The 16,679-nt window shown below is 46.0% G+C and overlaps 1 protein-coding gene across 1 annotated transcript in view; it reads left to right on the top strand.

The window, feature by feature from the left end:
* The window catches only part of atrn (attractin), a 394,947-nt gene that overhangs the window by 84,421 nt on the left and 293,847 nt on the right, over nt 1–16,679 (top strand). Inside the window, 1 exon segment of the mRNA XM_078199200.1 lies at nt 12,844–12,896. Within this exon segment, the coding sequence (XP_078055326.1) occupies nt 12,844–12,896 (53 nt within the window).

Raw genomic sequence — 16,679 nt, 5'->3', positions numbered from 1 at the left:
TCTTTGATTCTGAAACTAGAGTTAAACTACCTTCATTCCATGTTGGGCTGCAATCCTAGTTCGGGATGGTCAGTAATTAATACCTTTGGACTGGGTCATGTAATGCCCTTTCAGTATGTAAACTATCTACTCGTTTGTCAGTGTAATATTTATGATGTATCAGTTTATGACACAAGACCCACCCTCTGGCTGTACTATGATATTGCGTCATGTAGTAGCTCTAAGACCAACTGTGTGTCTATCCTCTGACTCACTGTGCTTCTTTGGACATGGATGAGGTCCCTGAGGATTGGAGGATAGCGAATGTGGTCCCGTTGTTTAAGAAGGGTAGCAGGGATAACCCAGGAAATTATAGGCCGGTGAGCTTGACGTCCGTGGTAGGGAAGTTGTTGGAGAGGATTCTTAGAGACAGGATGTATGTGCATTTAGAACGGAACAATCTCATTAGTGACAGACAGCATGGTTTTGTAAGAGGGAGGTCGTGCCTTACAAATTTGGTGGAGTTTTTTGAGGAAGTGACAAAAACGGTTGATGAAGGAAGGGCCGTGGATGTCGTCTATATGGATTTCAGTAAGGCATTTGACAAAGTCCCACATGGCAGGTTGGTTAAGAAGGTTAAGGCTCATGGGATACAAGGAGAAGTGGCTAGATGGGTGGAGAACTGGCTTGGCCATAGGAGACAGAGGGTAGTGGTCGAAGGGTCTTTTTCCGGCTGGAGGTCTGTGACCAGTGGTGTTCCGCAGGGCTCTGTACTGGGACCTCTGCTATTTGTGATATATATAAATGATTTGGAAGAAGGTGTAACTGGTGTAATCAGCAAGTTTGCGGATGACACGAAGATGGCTGGACTTGCGGATAGCGAAGAGCATTGTCGGGCAATACAGCAGGATATAGATAGGCTGGAAAATTGGGCGGAGAGGCGGCAGATGGAGTTTAATCCGGATAAATGCGAAGTGATGCATTTTGGAAGAAATAATGTAGGGAGGAGTTATACAATAAATGGCAGAGTCATCAGGAGTATAGAAACACAGAGGGACCTAGGTGTGCAAGTCCACAAATCCTTGAAGGTGGCAACACAGGTGGAGAAGGTGGTGAAGAAGGCATATGGTATGCTTGTATTGTATGCATATGGTATAACTCAGATAGGACGAGGTATAGAGTATAAAAGCTGGAGTCTGATGATGCAGCTGTATAGAACGCTGGTTAGGCCACATTTGGAGTACTGCGTCCAGTTCTGGTCGCCGCACTACCAGAAGGACGTGGAGGCATTGGAGAGAGTGCAGAGAAGGTTTACCAGGATGTTGCCTGGTATGGAGGGTCTTAGCTATGAGGAGAGATTGGGTAGACTGGGGTTGTTCTCCTTGGAAAGACGGAGAATGAGGGGACATCTAATAGAGGTGTACAAGATTATGAAGGGGATAGATAGGGTGAACGGTGGGAGGCTTTTTCCCAGATCAGAAGTGACGTTCACGAGGGGTCACGGGCTCAAGGTGAGAGGGGCGAAGTATAACTCAGATATTAGAGGGATGTTTTTTACACAGAGGGTGGTGGGGGCCTGGAATGCGCTGCCAAGTATGGTGGTGGAGGCAGGCACGCTGACATCGTTTAAGACTTACCTGGATAGTCACATGAGCAGCCTGGGAATGGAGGGATACAAACGATTGGTCTAGTTGGACCAAGGAGCGGCACAGGCTTGGAGGGCCGAAGGGCCTGTTTCCTGTGCTGTACTGTTCTTTGTTCTTTGTTGTGCACAGTGTCACTAATGTTTTGCTAGTAATTCACCAAAGGGACACGACCATTCAGTCCTTGAGCCCATTCTACATTAAGAACAAAGAACAGTACAGCACAGGAACAGGCCCTTCGGCCTAACAAGCCTGTGCTGACACTTGACGTCTTTCCAAACTAAAGTCCTTTTGCCTTTATGCCATATCCCTCTATTCCCTGTATCTGTCACGTTGCTGTCATCTATCTTAAACATTGCTGTTGTATCCTCTAGCAGCACATTGTACCCTCCAATGTCTCCACATCCCTTCTGATGGTGTGGCAATTGATTAATTTCATTGCATGAGATCAAAGCTGACCTGTACCTTAACTCAATTCACTTGACTTGGCAACACATCCTTTTATACCCTGGACTTTTATACCCTGGAGCGTGTGATAGACACTGGTTACAGGGAGGTTGTCACAATACAGGTTCAGTCAGGTAGAGGCAGGCAGGTAGTGCAAGGGTCTCCTGTGGCTATTCCCCTTTCAAACAGGTATACCATTTTGGATACTGTTGAGGGGGATAGCTTGTCAGGGGAGATACCAGCAGCAGCCAGGCCTGTAGCACCACACTTGGTTCTGCTGTAGAGCAGGGTCGGGCAAAGAGTAAGCGAGCAGTAGTAATAGGGGACTCACTAGTTAGAGGCAGAGACAGGTATTTCTGTGGCCGCAATCGAGACTCCAGGATGGTGAGTTGCCTCCCTGGTGCCAGGGTCAAGGACGTCTCTGAGCGGTTGCAGGACATTCTTAACGGGGAGGGGGAGCAGCCAGAGGTCATTGTACATATTGGTACCAACGACATAGGTAGAAAAAGGGATGAGGTCCTGAAGTGTGAATATAGAGAAGGCAGAAGGCTAAAGTGCAGGGTCTTTAAGGTAGTAATTTCTGAACTACTACTGGTCCCATGTGCCAGTGAGAGCAGGAATAGGAGGATTAGGCAGATGAATGCATGGCTTGAGAGCTGGTGCACGGGGCAGGAATTTAGATTTTTGGATCATTGGGATCTTTTCTGGGGAAGGGGGTGACCTGTTCAAGAGGGACAGATTACACCTGAACTGGAGGGGAACTAACATCTTGATGGGAGATTTGCAAGAGCCACTAGGGAGGGTTTAAACTAGTTTGGCAGGGGGGTGGGATCAAAGCAGTAGGGAGACAGAAGAGAAGGTTGAGGACAGCACAGAAGTTAAAGAGAGCACATTAAGTAGTAAAGGTAGTGTCAGTAATCCTGGTACCAGACAGATCAGACAAAAGCAAGACAGAGAGGAAAGGAAGTACAGATTAAACTGCATTTATTACAATGCAAGAGGCCTGACAGGCAAGGCAGAAGAATCCAGGGCATGGGTGGGGACTGGGATATAGTAAAAATTACTAAAACATGGCCAGGACTGGCAGCTCAATGTTCCAGGGTACAGGTGCTATAGGAAAGATAGAACAGGAGGTAAGAGAGGAGGGGGAGTTGCGCTTTTGATTAGGAAAACATCACAACAGTACTGAGAAGGGATATATCTGCGGGTTTAGCCACTGAGTCTATATGGGTAGATCTGAGAAATAAGAAGGGGGAAATCACTTTGATAGGGTTGTACTTTTGGCTCCCAAATAGTCGGCGGGAAATTGAGGAGCAAATATGTAAGGAGATTACAGATAGCTCCAAGAAAAGTAGGGTGGTAATAGTAGGGGATTTTAACTTTCCCAACATTGACTGGGACAGTCATAGTATGAGAGGGTTGGATGGAGAGAAATTTGTTGAGTATATTCAGGAGGAATTTCTCATTCAGTATGTGGATGGCCCGACTAGAGAGGGGGCAAAACTTGACCTCCTCTTGGGAAATAAGGAAGGGCAAGTGACAGAAGTGAGAGATCACGTTGGGACCAGTGACCATAATTCTATTAGTTTTAAGATAACTATGGAGAATGATAGGTCTGGCCCAAAAGTTAAAATTCTGAATAGGGGCAAGGCCAATTTTGATGGTATCAGGCAGGAACTTTCAAAAGTTAATTGGGGGAGTCTGTGGGAAGGCAAAGGGATGTCTGGTAAGTGGGAGGCTTTCAAAAGTGTGTTAACCAGGGTTCAGGGTAAATACATTCCTCTTAGAGTGAAGGGCAAGGCTGGCAGAAGTAAGGAACCCTGGATGACTTGGGATATTGAGGCCCTGGTCAAGAAGAAGAAGGAGGCACATGACATGCATAGGCAGCTGGGATCAAGTGAATCCCTTGAAGTGTATAGAGGGTGTAGGAGTAGAGTTAAGAGAGAAATCAGGAAGGCAAAAAGGGGACATGAGATTGTTTTGACAGATAAGGCAAAGGAGAATCCAAAGAGCTTCTACAAATACATAAAGAATAAAGAACAAAGAACAGTACAGCACAGGAAACAGGCCCTTCGGCCCTCCAAGCCTGTGCCGCTCCTTGGTCCAACTAGACCAATCGTTTGTATCCCTCCATTCCCAGGCTGCTCATGTGACTATCCAGGTAAGTCTTAAACGATGTCAGCGTGCCTGCCTCCACCATCCTACTTGGCAGCGCATTCCAGGCCCCCACCACCCTCTGTGTAAAAAACGTCCCTCTCATATCTGAGTTATACTTCGCCCCTCTCAGCTTGAGCCCGTGACCCCTCGTGATCGTCACCTCCGACCTGGGAAAAAGCTTCCCACTGTTCACCCTATCTATACCCTTCATAATCTTGTATACCTCTATTAGATCTCCCCTCATTCTCCGTCTTTCCAAGGAGAACAACCCCAGTCTACCCAATCTCTCCTCATAGCTAAGACCCTCCATACCAGGCAACATCCTGGTAAACCTTCTCTGCACTCTCTCCAATGCCTCCACGTCCTTCTGGTAGTGCGGCGACCAGAACTGGACGCAGTACTCCAAATGTGGCCTAACCAGCGTTCTATCACAGCTGCATCATCAGACTCCAGCTTTTATACTCTATACCCCGTCCTATAAAGGCAAGCATACCATATGCCTTCCTCACCACCTTCTCCACCTGTGTTGCCACCTTCAAGGATTTGTGGACTTGCACACCTAGGTCCCTCTGTGTTTCTATACTCCTGATGACTCTGCCATTTATTGTATAACTCCTCCCTACATTATTTCTTCCAAAATGCATCACTTCGCATTTATCCGGATTAAATTCCATCTGCCACCTCTCCGCCCAATTTTCCAGCCTATCTATATCCTGCTGTATTGCCCGATAATGCTCTTCGCTATCCGCAAGTCCAGCCATCTTCGTGTCATCCGCAAACTTGCTGATTACACCAGTTACACCTTCTTCCAAATCATTTATATATATCACAAATAGCAGAGGTCCCAGTACAGAGCCCTGCGGAACACCACTGGTCACAGACCTCCAGCCGGAAAAAGACCCTTCGACCACTACCCTCTGTCTCCTATGGCCAAGCCAGTTCTCCATCCATCTAGCCACTTCTCCTTGTATCCCATGAGCCTTAACCTTCTTAACCAACCTGCCATGTGGGACTTTGTCAAATGCCTTACTGAAATCCATATAGACGACATCCACGGCCGTTCCTTCATCAACCGTTTTTGTCACTTCCTCAAAAAAACTCCACCAAATTTGTAAGGCACGACCTCCCTCTTACAAAACCATGCTGTCTGTCACTAATGAGATTGTTCCGTTCTAAATGCACATACATCCTGTCTCTAAGAATCCTCTCCAACAACTTCCCTACCACGGACGTCAAGCTCACCGGCCTATAATTTCCTGGGTTATCCCTGCTACCCTTCTTAAACAACGGGACCACATTCGCTATCCTCCAATCCTCAGGGACCTCACCCGTGTCCAAAGAAGCGACAAAGATTTCCGTCAGAGGCCCAGCAATTTCACCTCTCGTCTCCCTGAGCAGTCGAGGATAGATGCCATCAGGCCCTGGGGCTTTGTCAGTTTTAATGTTCCCTAAAAAACCTAACACTTCCTCTCTTGTAATGGAGATTTTCTCTAACGGGTCAACACCTCCCTCCGAGGCACTCCCGGTTAACACGCCCCTCTCCTTCGTGAATACCGATGCAAAGTATTCATTTAGGATCTCCCCTATTCCCTTGGGTTCTAAGCATAATTCCCCTCCTTTGTCCCTGAGAGGTCCGATTTTCTCCCTGACAACTCTTTTGTTCCTAACGTATGAATAGAATGCCTTAGGATTCTCCTTAATCCTGCCTGCCAAGAACATCTCGTGACCTCTTTTTGCCCTTCTAACTCCCCGTTTGAGATCTTTCCTACTCTCTCTGTATTCCTCCAGAGCTCCATCTGTTTTTAGTTGCCTGGACTTAACGTACGCCTCCCTTTTCATTTTAATCAGATCCTCAATTTCCCTGGTTATCCAGGGCTCTCGAATCCTACCTTTCCTATCTTTCCTTTTTACAGGCACATGCCTATCCTGCAGCCTTATCAATAGTTCCTTAAAAGACTCCCACATGCCAGACGCGGACTTACCCTCGAACATCCTCTCCCAATCAACATCCACCAATTCCTGCCTAATCCGGCTATAGTCAGCCTTCCCCCAATTTAGCACCCTGCCCGTAGGACAGCACTCATCCTTGTCCATTACTATCCTAAAGCTAACAGAGTTGTGGTCACTATTTGCCACATGTTCCCCTACCGAAACTTTGACGACCTGACCGGGCTCATTTCCCAGAACTAGGTCCAGTATAGCCCCCTCTCTAGTCGGGCTATCTACATACTGTTCCAAAGAACCTTCCAGGACGCATTTTACAAATTCCTCCCCGTCCGGTCCCCCAGCTCTAAGCACTTTCCAGTCTGTGCCAGGGAAATTAAAGTCCCCCACTACAACAACCCTATGTTTTCTGCACCTATCCAGAATCTCCTGACATATCCTTTCCTCCACTTCCCGTGGGCTGTTGGGTGGTCTGTAGTACACCCCCAGCATAGTGACTGCACCCTTCCTGTTTCTGAGTTCCACCCACAGCGACTCAGTACATGACCCCTCTAAGTTGTCTACCCTCTGCACCGCGGTAATATGCTCCTTAACTAATATCGCTACTCCCCCACCTTTTTTAGCCCCTCCTCTGTCTCGCCTAAAACACTTATACCCCGGAATATTCAGCTGCCAGTCCTGTCCTTCTTTTAACCAAGTTTCCGTCACCGCAACCACATCCAAATTCCACACAAGCATTAAGGCCCTAAGTTCGTCTGTTTTACCCGTTACACTCCTCGCATTGAAGCAGATGCACTCCAGACCTCCAGGCCCAGTCAGGTCCTCCTCCTCCAGAGTGCTCCTCTTCTTAGCTAGCCTTGCCCTGGCCCCCAGCTCGACCCCAGCCTCAGTATTTACTGACCTCCTGTTTTGTTCCCCACCCCCCTGCCACACTAGTTTAAATCCTGCCGAAACACTCGAGCAAAACTCCCAGCCAGGATATTTGCTCCCTTCCAGTTAAGGTGTAACCCATCCTTTCTGTTGCCATCCTGACTTGAAGATTTCCCAGTTATCTATGAATTTAAAACCCTCCCTCTTGCACCAGTCCTTTAGCCACGCGTTCAACTGTAGAATCTCCTTGTTCCGAGCCTCACTTGCACTAGGCACCGGGAGCAGTCCAGAGATTGCTACCCTGGAGGTCTTACTTTTTAGCCTAGCACCCAACTCCCTGAATTTCTCTCGTATGACCCCCCTGCTCTTCCTACCTACATCATTTCCACCAATGTGTACAATCACATCCGTTTGACTACCTTCCTTTTTAAATATGCTTCCTACCCTCTCGGAGACATCCAGTACCCCGGCACCAGGGAGGCAGACTACCATCCTGGATTCTCGTTTAGTCCCACAGAAGCGCCTGTCCGTGCCTCTAACTATTGCGTCCCCCACAACTATCGCTCTCCTAAACCCCTTCTTTCCCTTCCGGACCCCTGAGCCTGTCTCCGTGGAGGCGATCTGGTCCTCGTGGCTTACCCCTGGAGGGTCATCCCCCTCCACAGAATCCAAAACAATATACCTATTTTGGAGGGGGACAACCACAGGGGATCCCTCCACAGACTGCTTACTCCCTTCCCTTCTCCCATCTGTTGCCATTCCCTTTCTCTTATGGGAGACTGCCACTGGGGTGCTTTCTGGCACATCACCCTTCTGACTATTACCCCTCCTAACCGTGACCCACGTGTCTTCCTTCCGAGACCCTGGTGTCACTACCTGACTATAACTTTTATCTATTACTCTCTCATTTTCCCTAACTAAACTGAGTTCATCGAGCCTCAGCTCCAGCTCCCTTACACGATCCTTCAGGAGATGCAGTTCCACACATCTGGCACAGATATGGACTTCCGGGAGGCAAGTTGTCTCCAGGAACTCCCACATCCCACACCGAATGCAGTATACTGGCCTCCCACTCATACCAGCCATGTCCTTTTTAGTTTTGGGGATAAAACAAAAAGGGGGTGTAACCAAAGAAAAACAAACAAACAACCTTCCTCGCCTTCGCCGAAGCCCTGTGAGCCAAAGCCCTTATAGCTCTCACTCTGTCCCCTGCTCACTCCACTGCCCGCTAACGACGCTGCCCGCTCAAAGGTGCGGCCTACTTTTAAACCCTCCAAAAACTTCCCAGGCTGCTGCTGGGCCTATTTCCTGTTTAGAAAAAAAACCTCCGATTTTTTTCACTAATTTAACTGAAAAATAATTAAATAAATTAGTGCACAAACAAGCTCCCTTACCCTCAGCCTGCTCCTGTGGAACACTGAGGTCCCAGTACAGAGCAAAGAGTAACAAGGGAGAGAGTAGGGCCTCTTAAGGATCAACAAGCTCATCTATGTGCGGATCCACAAGAGATGGGTGCGATCCCTCCAACTAGAGAGGGGGCTATACTGGGCCTAGTACTGGGGAATGAGCCCGGTCAGGTCATCAAAGTTGCAGTCGGGGAATATGTGGCAAATAGTGACCACAATTCTGTAAACTTTAGGATAGTAATGGAAAAAGATGAGTGTTGTCCTATGGGTAAGGTGCTGAATTGGGGGAAGGCTAACTACAGCCGGATTAGGCAGGATTTGGTGGCTGTTGATTGGGAGAGGCTGTTCGAGGGTGAATCCACATCTGGCATGTGGGAGTCTTTTAAACAGCAGTTGATAAGACTGCAGGACAGGCATGTGCCTGTAAAGAGGAAGGATAGGAAAGGTAGGATTCGAGAGCCGTGGATAACCAGTGAAATTGTGGGTCTAATCAAAAAGAAAAAAGAGGCATACATGAGGTCCAGGCAGCTAAAAACAGATGGAGCACTGGAGGAATACAGAGAAAGTAGAAAAGAACTCAAACAGGGAGTTAGAAGGGCAAAAAGGGGTCACGAAATGTCCTTGGCAGACGGGATTAAGGAGAATCCTAAGCATTTTATACATACGTTAGGAACAAGAGGGTTGTTAGGGAAAGAATCGGACCTCTTGGAGACAAAGGAGGGGAATTATGCTTGGAACCAAAGGAAGTAGGTGAGATCCTAAATGAATACTTTGCATCAGTATTCACAAAGGAGAGGGACATGTTGACTGGTATTGTCTCAGAGAGATGTGTTGACCCGTTAGAAAAAATCTCAATTACAAGGGAGGAAGTGTTAGGTTTTTTAGGAAACATTAAGATAGACAAATCCCCAGAGCCAGATGGCATCTATCCTAGACTCCTCAGGGAGGCGAGAGATGCAATTGCTGGGCCTCTAACAGAAATCTTTGTCTCTTCACTGGACACAGGTGAGGTCCCAGAGGATTGGAGGATAGCAAATGTGGTCCCGTTATTTAAGAAGGGTAGCAAGGATAACCCGGGTAATTCTTGGCTGGTGAGCTTGACGTCCGTGGTAGGGAAGTTGTTGGAGAAGATTCTTAGAGATAGGATATATGCGCATTTAGAACTGAATAATCTCATTAGCGATAGACAGCATGGTTTTGTATGAGGGAGGTCGTGCCTCACAAATCTGGTTGAGTTTTTTGAGGAGGTGACAAAAACGATTGACGAGGGAAGAGCCGTGGATGTCGTCTATATGGATTTTAGTAAAGCGTTTGACAATGTCCTCATGGCAGGCTGGTGCAAAAGGTTAAATCTCACAGGATAAAAGGTGAGCTAGCTGGATGGGTGGAGAACTGGCCTAGCCATAGAAGACAGAGGGTAGCAGTGGAGGGGTCTTTTTCCGGTTGGAGGTCTGTAACTAGTGATGTTCCGCAGGGCTCTGTACTGGGACCTCTGCTGTTTGTGATATATTTAAATGATTTGGAGGAAGATGTAGCTGGTGTGATCAGTAAGTTTGCGGATGACACGAAGATTGCTGGAGTTGCGGATAGTGATGAACATTGTCAGAGAATACAGCAGGATATAGATAGGCTGGAACATTGGGCGGAGAAATGGCAGATAGAATTTAATCCAGATAAATGCGCAGTGATGCATTTCGGTAGATCTAATGTAAGGGAGAGCTATACAATAAATGGCAGAACATCAGGAATATAGACACACAGAGGGATCTGGATGTACAAGTCCACAGATCCTTAAAGGTGGCAGCACAGGTGGTGAGGGTGGTGAAGAAGGCATATGGCATGCTTGCCTTTATTGGATGGGGCATAGAATATAAAAGTTGGCATATGATGTTGCAGCTGTATAGAACGATGGTTAGGCCACATTTGGAATACTGCGTCCAGTTCTGGTCGCCGCACTACCAGAAGGACGCGGAGGCTTTGGAGAGAGTGCAGAGGAGGTTTACCAGGATGTTGCCTGGTATGGAGGGTCTTAGCTATGAGGAGAGATTGGGTAAACTGGGGTTGTTCTCCCTGGAGGATGAGGGGCGACCTAATAGAGGCGTATAAAATTATGAAGGGCATAGATAGAGTGAACAGTGGGAAGCTTTTTCCCAGGTTGGAGGTGACGAACACAAGGGGTCACGGGTTCACGGTGAGGGGGGCAAAGTTCAACACATGTCAGGGGGACGTATTTTACACAGAGCGTGGTGGGGGCCTGGAATGCACTGCCATGCAAGGTGATTGAGACGGACACGCTGGGATCGTTTAAGACTTATCTAGATAGCCACATGAACAGACTGGGAATAGAGGGATACAAAAGAATGGTCTAGTGGGCACATGAGCGGCACAGGCTTGGAGGGCCAAAGGGCCTGTTTCTGTGCTGTATTGTTCTTTGTTCTTTGTTCTTTATCCCAAATGAATATTTCTCATCAGTATTCATTGTTGAGAAAAGCATGGATGTTAGGGAACTTGGGGAAATAAATAGTGATGTCTTAAGGAGTGTACATATTACAGAGACGGAGGTGCTGGAAGTCTTAAAGCCGCATCAAGGTAGATAAATCCTCAGGACCTGATGAGGTGTATCTCAGGACATTGTGGGAGGCTAGGAAGGAAATTGCGGTTCCCCTAGCAGAGATATTTGCATCATCGATAGTCACAGGTGAGGTGCCTGAAGATTGGAGGGTGGCAAATGTTGTGCCTTTGTTTAAAAAGGACTGCAGGGAAAAACCTTGGAACTACAGGCCAGGGAGCCTCACATCTGTGGTGGGTAAGTTGTTGGAAGGTATTTTGAGAGACAAGATCCACAGGCATTTAAAGACACAAGGACTGATTAGGGACGCTCAGCATGGCTTTGTGAGTGGAAAATCATGTCTCACAATTTGAGTTTTTTGAAGGGGTAATGAAGAAGGTAGATGAGTGCAGAGCAGCTGATGTTGTCTACATGGACTTTAGCAAGGCCTTTGACAAGGTACCGCATGGTAGGTTGTTGCATAAGGTTAAATCTCACGGGGTCCAGGGTGAGGTAGCTAAATGGATACAAAATTGGCTTAATGACAGAAGGGTTGTAGAGGATTGTTTTTGAAACTGGAGGCCTGTGACCAGCGGTGTGCCTCAGGGATCAGTGCTGGGTCCACTGTTATTTGAAATTTATATTAATGATTTGGATGAGAAGATCGGAGGCATGGTTAGTAAGTTTGCAGATGACACCAAGATTGGTGGCATAGTGGACAGTGAATAAAGTTATCTCGGATTGCAACGGGATCTTGATCAATTGGGCCAGTGGGCTGACGAATGGCAGATGGAGTTTTATTTAGACAAATGCGAGGTGATGCATTTTGGTAGATTGAACCAGGGCAGGACTTAATCAGTTAATGATAGGGCGTTGGGGAGAGTTACAGAACAAAGAGATCTAGGAGTACATGTTCATAGCTCCTTGAAAGTGGAGTTACAGGTGGACAGAGTGGTGAAGAAAGCATTCAGTATGCTTGGTTTCATTGGTCAGAACATTGAATACAGGAATTGGGACGTCTTGTTGAAGTTGTACAAGACATTAATAAAGCCACACTTGGAATACTGTGTACAGTTCTGGTCACCCTATTATAGAAAGGATATTATTAAACTAGAAAGAGTGCAGAAGAGATTTACTCGGATGCTACCGGGACTTGATGGTTTGAATTACATGGAGAGGCTGGATAAACTGGGACTTTTTTCTCTGGAGCGTAGAAGGCTGAGGGGTGAACTTATAGAGGTCTATAAAATAATGAGGGGAATAGATCAGCTAGAAAGTCAATATCTTTTCTCCAAAGATAAGGGAATCTAAAACTAGAGGGCATCGACTTAAGGTGAGAGGGGAGAGATACAAAAGTGTCCAGAGGGGCAATTTTTTCACACACAGGGTGGTGAGTGTCTGGAACGAGCTGCCAGAGGTAGTAGCAGAGGCGGGTACAATTTTGTCTTTTAAAAACCATTTAGACAGTTACATGGGTAAGATGAGTATAGAGGGATATGGGACAAATGCGGAAAATTGGGACTAGCTTCGGGGTTTAAAAAAAAGGGCAGCATGGACAAGTTGAGCCGAAAGGCCTGTCTCCATGCTGTAAACCTCTATGACTCAATCTCTATGACTAACAAACATCTATTGATCTCAGATTTAGTATTAATTGAGCTCGCATCCATTGCATCTTGTTGCGAGGATGTTCCGCATTTTCCATCCATCTCGTTATAGGAACTGTTATGTTTTAAATTTGAAAAGTAAAGTGTTTTCAAGATATAAACCTGATATAATTTCAATGCAAAACAAAAATAATGAGATAAAATTCATGATTGCGTTGATTAATCTATGTTAAACTTTCTTCTAGATGTGATATTGAATCACAATACCAGGGCAATCCACTAAAAGGAACCTGTTACTGTGAGTATACATGCAGATTGAATAAGTGGAAGAAAAGTGAATGTGAATTAAAATGAACGACTTAAAACTTTTGAGTGTTCGGGAAATGTGCGTAACTTGGTATATTTTGCTGGATAATCAGTAGTCTTTGATTATCTGTGAAATTCTTAACGAAACTTTTATCAGTATATGAACCAAGTTTCGTAGTAACGTTGGGATTTAAGAAATTGGTCTCTGAAGGTGTTTTGAAGAGCACTATTATGACCTTAAATATAACCCGCAAAGTTTTCCTTCCTATTTGTAAATTAAGTGTAGGATTTTATTGCATACCACCAATAATGAGGAAACTCCACCAATAATTAAAAAAGAATTGCAGCAAATGTATTTTTGGAGGAAATGTATTAATGCTAAATGTTTAAATGCTCAGCAGTGAAAAAACATGAGGGTTTTGGCTAGAATAACGTTGCTGGATAGATTAATTAAGCTGTCTTTTTTGATAGAGAATGCGGAAATAGTAAACAGTAGTATAAAAAATAAAAGTAGAGAGTTAACACTACATTGATTTTGGAGTCAATGGCGATTACAATTTGAAACTCGGCTGTCTTAGCTGATCTTTAAAGACATATTTGGTCTTTAGTTGCAAGTAATTGGAGTTATATGTTGTCAGTACCTCGGGGTTGTTAATATCAAGTCTGTATTGCTTGATCTATATGGATCTAATCAAGTGCTTGTCTGAAACCATTTTGAGGTCCAGGGCTAAAGCCTGTAACAACTCCTCTTTCCCCAATACTGATGGCGGTGCCCCATGAATTAAACTCCTTTTCCCTCTCACCATCTTACCATCTTTGAGCCACACATTCAACTCTCTATTGTGTTTAGTTTATGCTAGTTTGCTTGTGGCTCAGGTAGCAATTAGAAATTATGACCTTTGTGATGCTGCTTTTTAATTTAGCCGCTAACTGCTTATACTCTCGTATCAGAACCCTTTGCTCAGTCCAACCACAGCACTGGGTACCCACATGGATAATGGCAACTACAACCTTCGCACCTCATTCTTCTCTTGTCACAAGAAGATATCCTTGCCCTGGCACTGGGCAGGCAACCAACCCTTCGGGACTTACTCTCAGCCACAGAGAACACTATATATTCCCTAAATAGACTATCCCATAGCACTGCATTCCTTTTTACTCTCTCAACTTGAACAATCTCCTATACCATGGTGCTTTGGTCCATTTGTATATTAATGATTTGGAAGAGGGAACTAAATGTATTATCTCCAAATTTGTAGATGATACGAAGTTGTGTGGAAGGGTGAAGAGGATGCAGAGATGCTTCAGCGTGATCTGGACAGGCTGAGTGGGCATATGTATGGCAGATACAGTATAATGTGGATAAATGTGAGGTTAACCACTCCTGTAACAAAAATACGAAGGCAGATTATTATTTGAATGGGTGTAAATTGAGAGAGGTGGATATGGTGGCACAGTGGTTTCTGCTGCTGCCTCACAGCGCCAGGGACCTGGGTTCAATTCTGGCCTTGGGTAACTGTCTGTGTGGAGTTTGCACGTTCTCCCCGTGTCTACGTGGGCTTCCGCAGGATGCTCCATTTCCTCCCACAGCCCAAAAGATGTGTAGGTTAGGGTGATTGGCCATACTAAAATGCCCCTTAATGTCAGAGGGACGAGCAAGGATAAATAAGGCTTGTAGGTGGATTTGTGGTCAGTGCAAACTCAATGGGCTGAATGGCCTTCTTCTACACTGCAGGAATTCTATGATACTCAGCGAGATCTTGGTGTCTTCATGCATCAGTTGCTGACAGTAAGCATGCAGCTACAGCAGGCAGTAAAGAAGGCAAATGGTATGTTGGCCTTCATAGTGAGAGGATTTGAATATAGGAATAGGGATGTTTTACTGCAATTATACAAGGCATTGGTGAGGCCGCACCTGGAGCACTGTGTGCAGTTTTGGTGTCCTTATCTGAGGAAGGATGTCCCTCTTATAAAGAGAGTGCAGCGAATGTTTATCAGGCTAATTCCTGGGATGGCAGGTCTGTTATATGAGGAGAGACTAAGTTGATTATGATTGTGCTCATTGGAGTTTAGAAGAGAGAGAAGGGATTAAAAACCTATAAAATTCTAACAGGATTAGACAACGTAGTTTCGGAAAGAACGTTCCCAATGGTGGGTGAGTCCAGAACTAGGGGTCATAGTTTGAGGATAAGGGGTAAACCTTTTCGGACTGAGATGAGGAGAAATTTCTTCACCCAGAGGGTGGTGAATGTGTGGAATTCACTCCACAGAATGTAGTTGAGGCCAAAACGTTGTGTAATTTCAAGAAGAAATTAGATATGAAGAATAGAAACCCTACAGTACAGAAAGAGGCCATTCAGCCCATCAAGTCTGCACTGACCACAATCCCACCCAGGCCCTACTCCCATATCCCTACATATTTACCCAACTAATCCCTCTAACCTATGCATCTCAGGACACTAAGGGCAATTTTTAGCATGGCCAATCAACCTAACCCGCACATCTTTGGACTGTGGGAGGAAACCGGAGCACCCGGAGGAAACCCAAGCAGACACGAGGAGAATGTGCAAACTCCACACAGACAATGACCCAAGCCGGGAATCGAACCCAGGTCCCTGGAGCTGTGAAGCAGCAGTGCTAACCACTGTGCTACCGTGCTGCCCGCCCTTTGATCCCTGTAGCTCTTGGGCTACAGGGATCAAAGAATATGGGTGGAAGGGGTGATCAGGATATTGAATTTGATGATCAGCCATGATCAAAATGAAGGTGGAGCAGGCTCGAAGGGCCGAATGCCCTACTCCTGCTCCCAATTTCTCTATTTTTATATTTGCTCAGTCTTGTTCAGGCAGGCGAGATGAACCTCCACAACAGATGGACAAGTGCAAGGACTGAAGTTCCTACAGTGCTACCCCCTGGATTCCCATATCTTTCCTTCTTGTAATCATACCCTCCTGTCCTGAACCATGGAGCAAATCTGAAGTAGTTAACGTAAGGGGTTTGGCTGCCTCCTGGAACCAAGTGTCCAGGTAACGTCCCCCCACCCTGATGTAGCGCAGTGTCCAAAGTTTGGACTCGAGTTCCTCAAACCTAATTTGAAGCAAGCAGCAGATACTTCCTCCTTCCAGATGTTACTGCTGGGATCATGTTGGCGTCCATCAGCTTCTACTTGCTACAGCTACAACACATCACCTGCCATCTCATCACTGGTATATTTTATTTAACTAAGTATTTAAGTTTTGAAATATCATTCACAACTATTTGTGCTTATAGAACATAGAACATAGAAAACTACAGCACAAAACAGGCCCTTCGGCCCCACAAGTTGTGCCGAACATATCCCTACCTTTTAGGCCTACCTATAACCCTCCATCCTATTAAGTCCCATGTACTCATCCAGGAGTCTCTTAAAAGACCCTATTGAGTTTGCCGCCACCACCACTGATGGCAGCCGATTCCACTCGCCCACCACCCTCTGTGTGAAACACTTCCCCCTAACATTTCCCCTGTACCTACCCCCCAGCACCTTAAACCTGTGTCCTCTCTGATGCGCTATCAATAAGGCGAAAGACTACCGATATGCCAATAAGTGTAGGCTTTTATTCACAACAGAATCAGGAGCAGATCCCAACAAATAACCAACCTGGACTGAACAAGGGGGAGGAGACAACCACCTTTATACTAGGTGCCGAGGGGAGGACCCAAACTGGAAGGGGATGTGTCCAGGTATGACAAGCACACACAACGGTGGTCCATATAGGACAAAGGCACAACTGAA

The sequence above is a fragment of the Mustelus asterias genome, chromosome 1 (genome assembly GCF_964213995.1).
Source record: "Mustelus asterias chromosome 1, sMusAst1.hap1.1, whole genome shotgun sequence".
NCBI lineage: Eukaryota > Metazoa > Chordata > Chondrichthyes > Carcharhiniformes > Triakidae > Mustelus > Mustelus asterias.
This window is presented reverse-complemented; position numbering and strand designations above follow the sequence as displayed.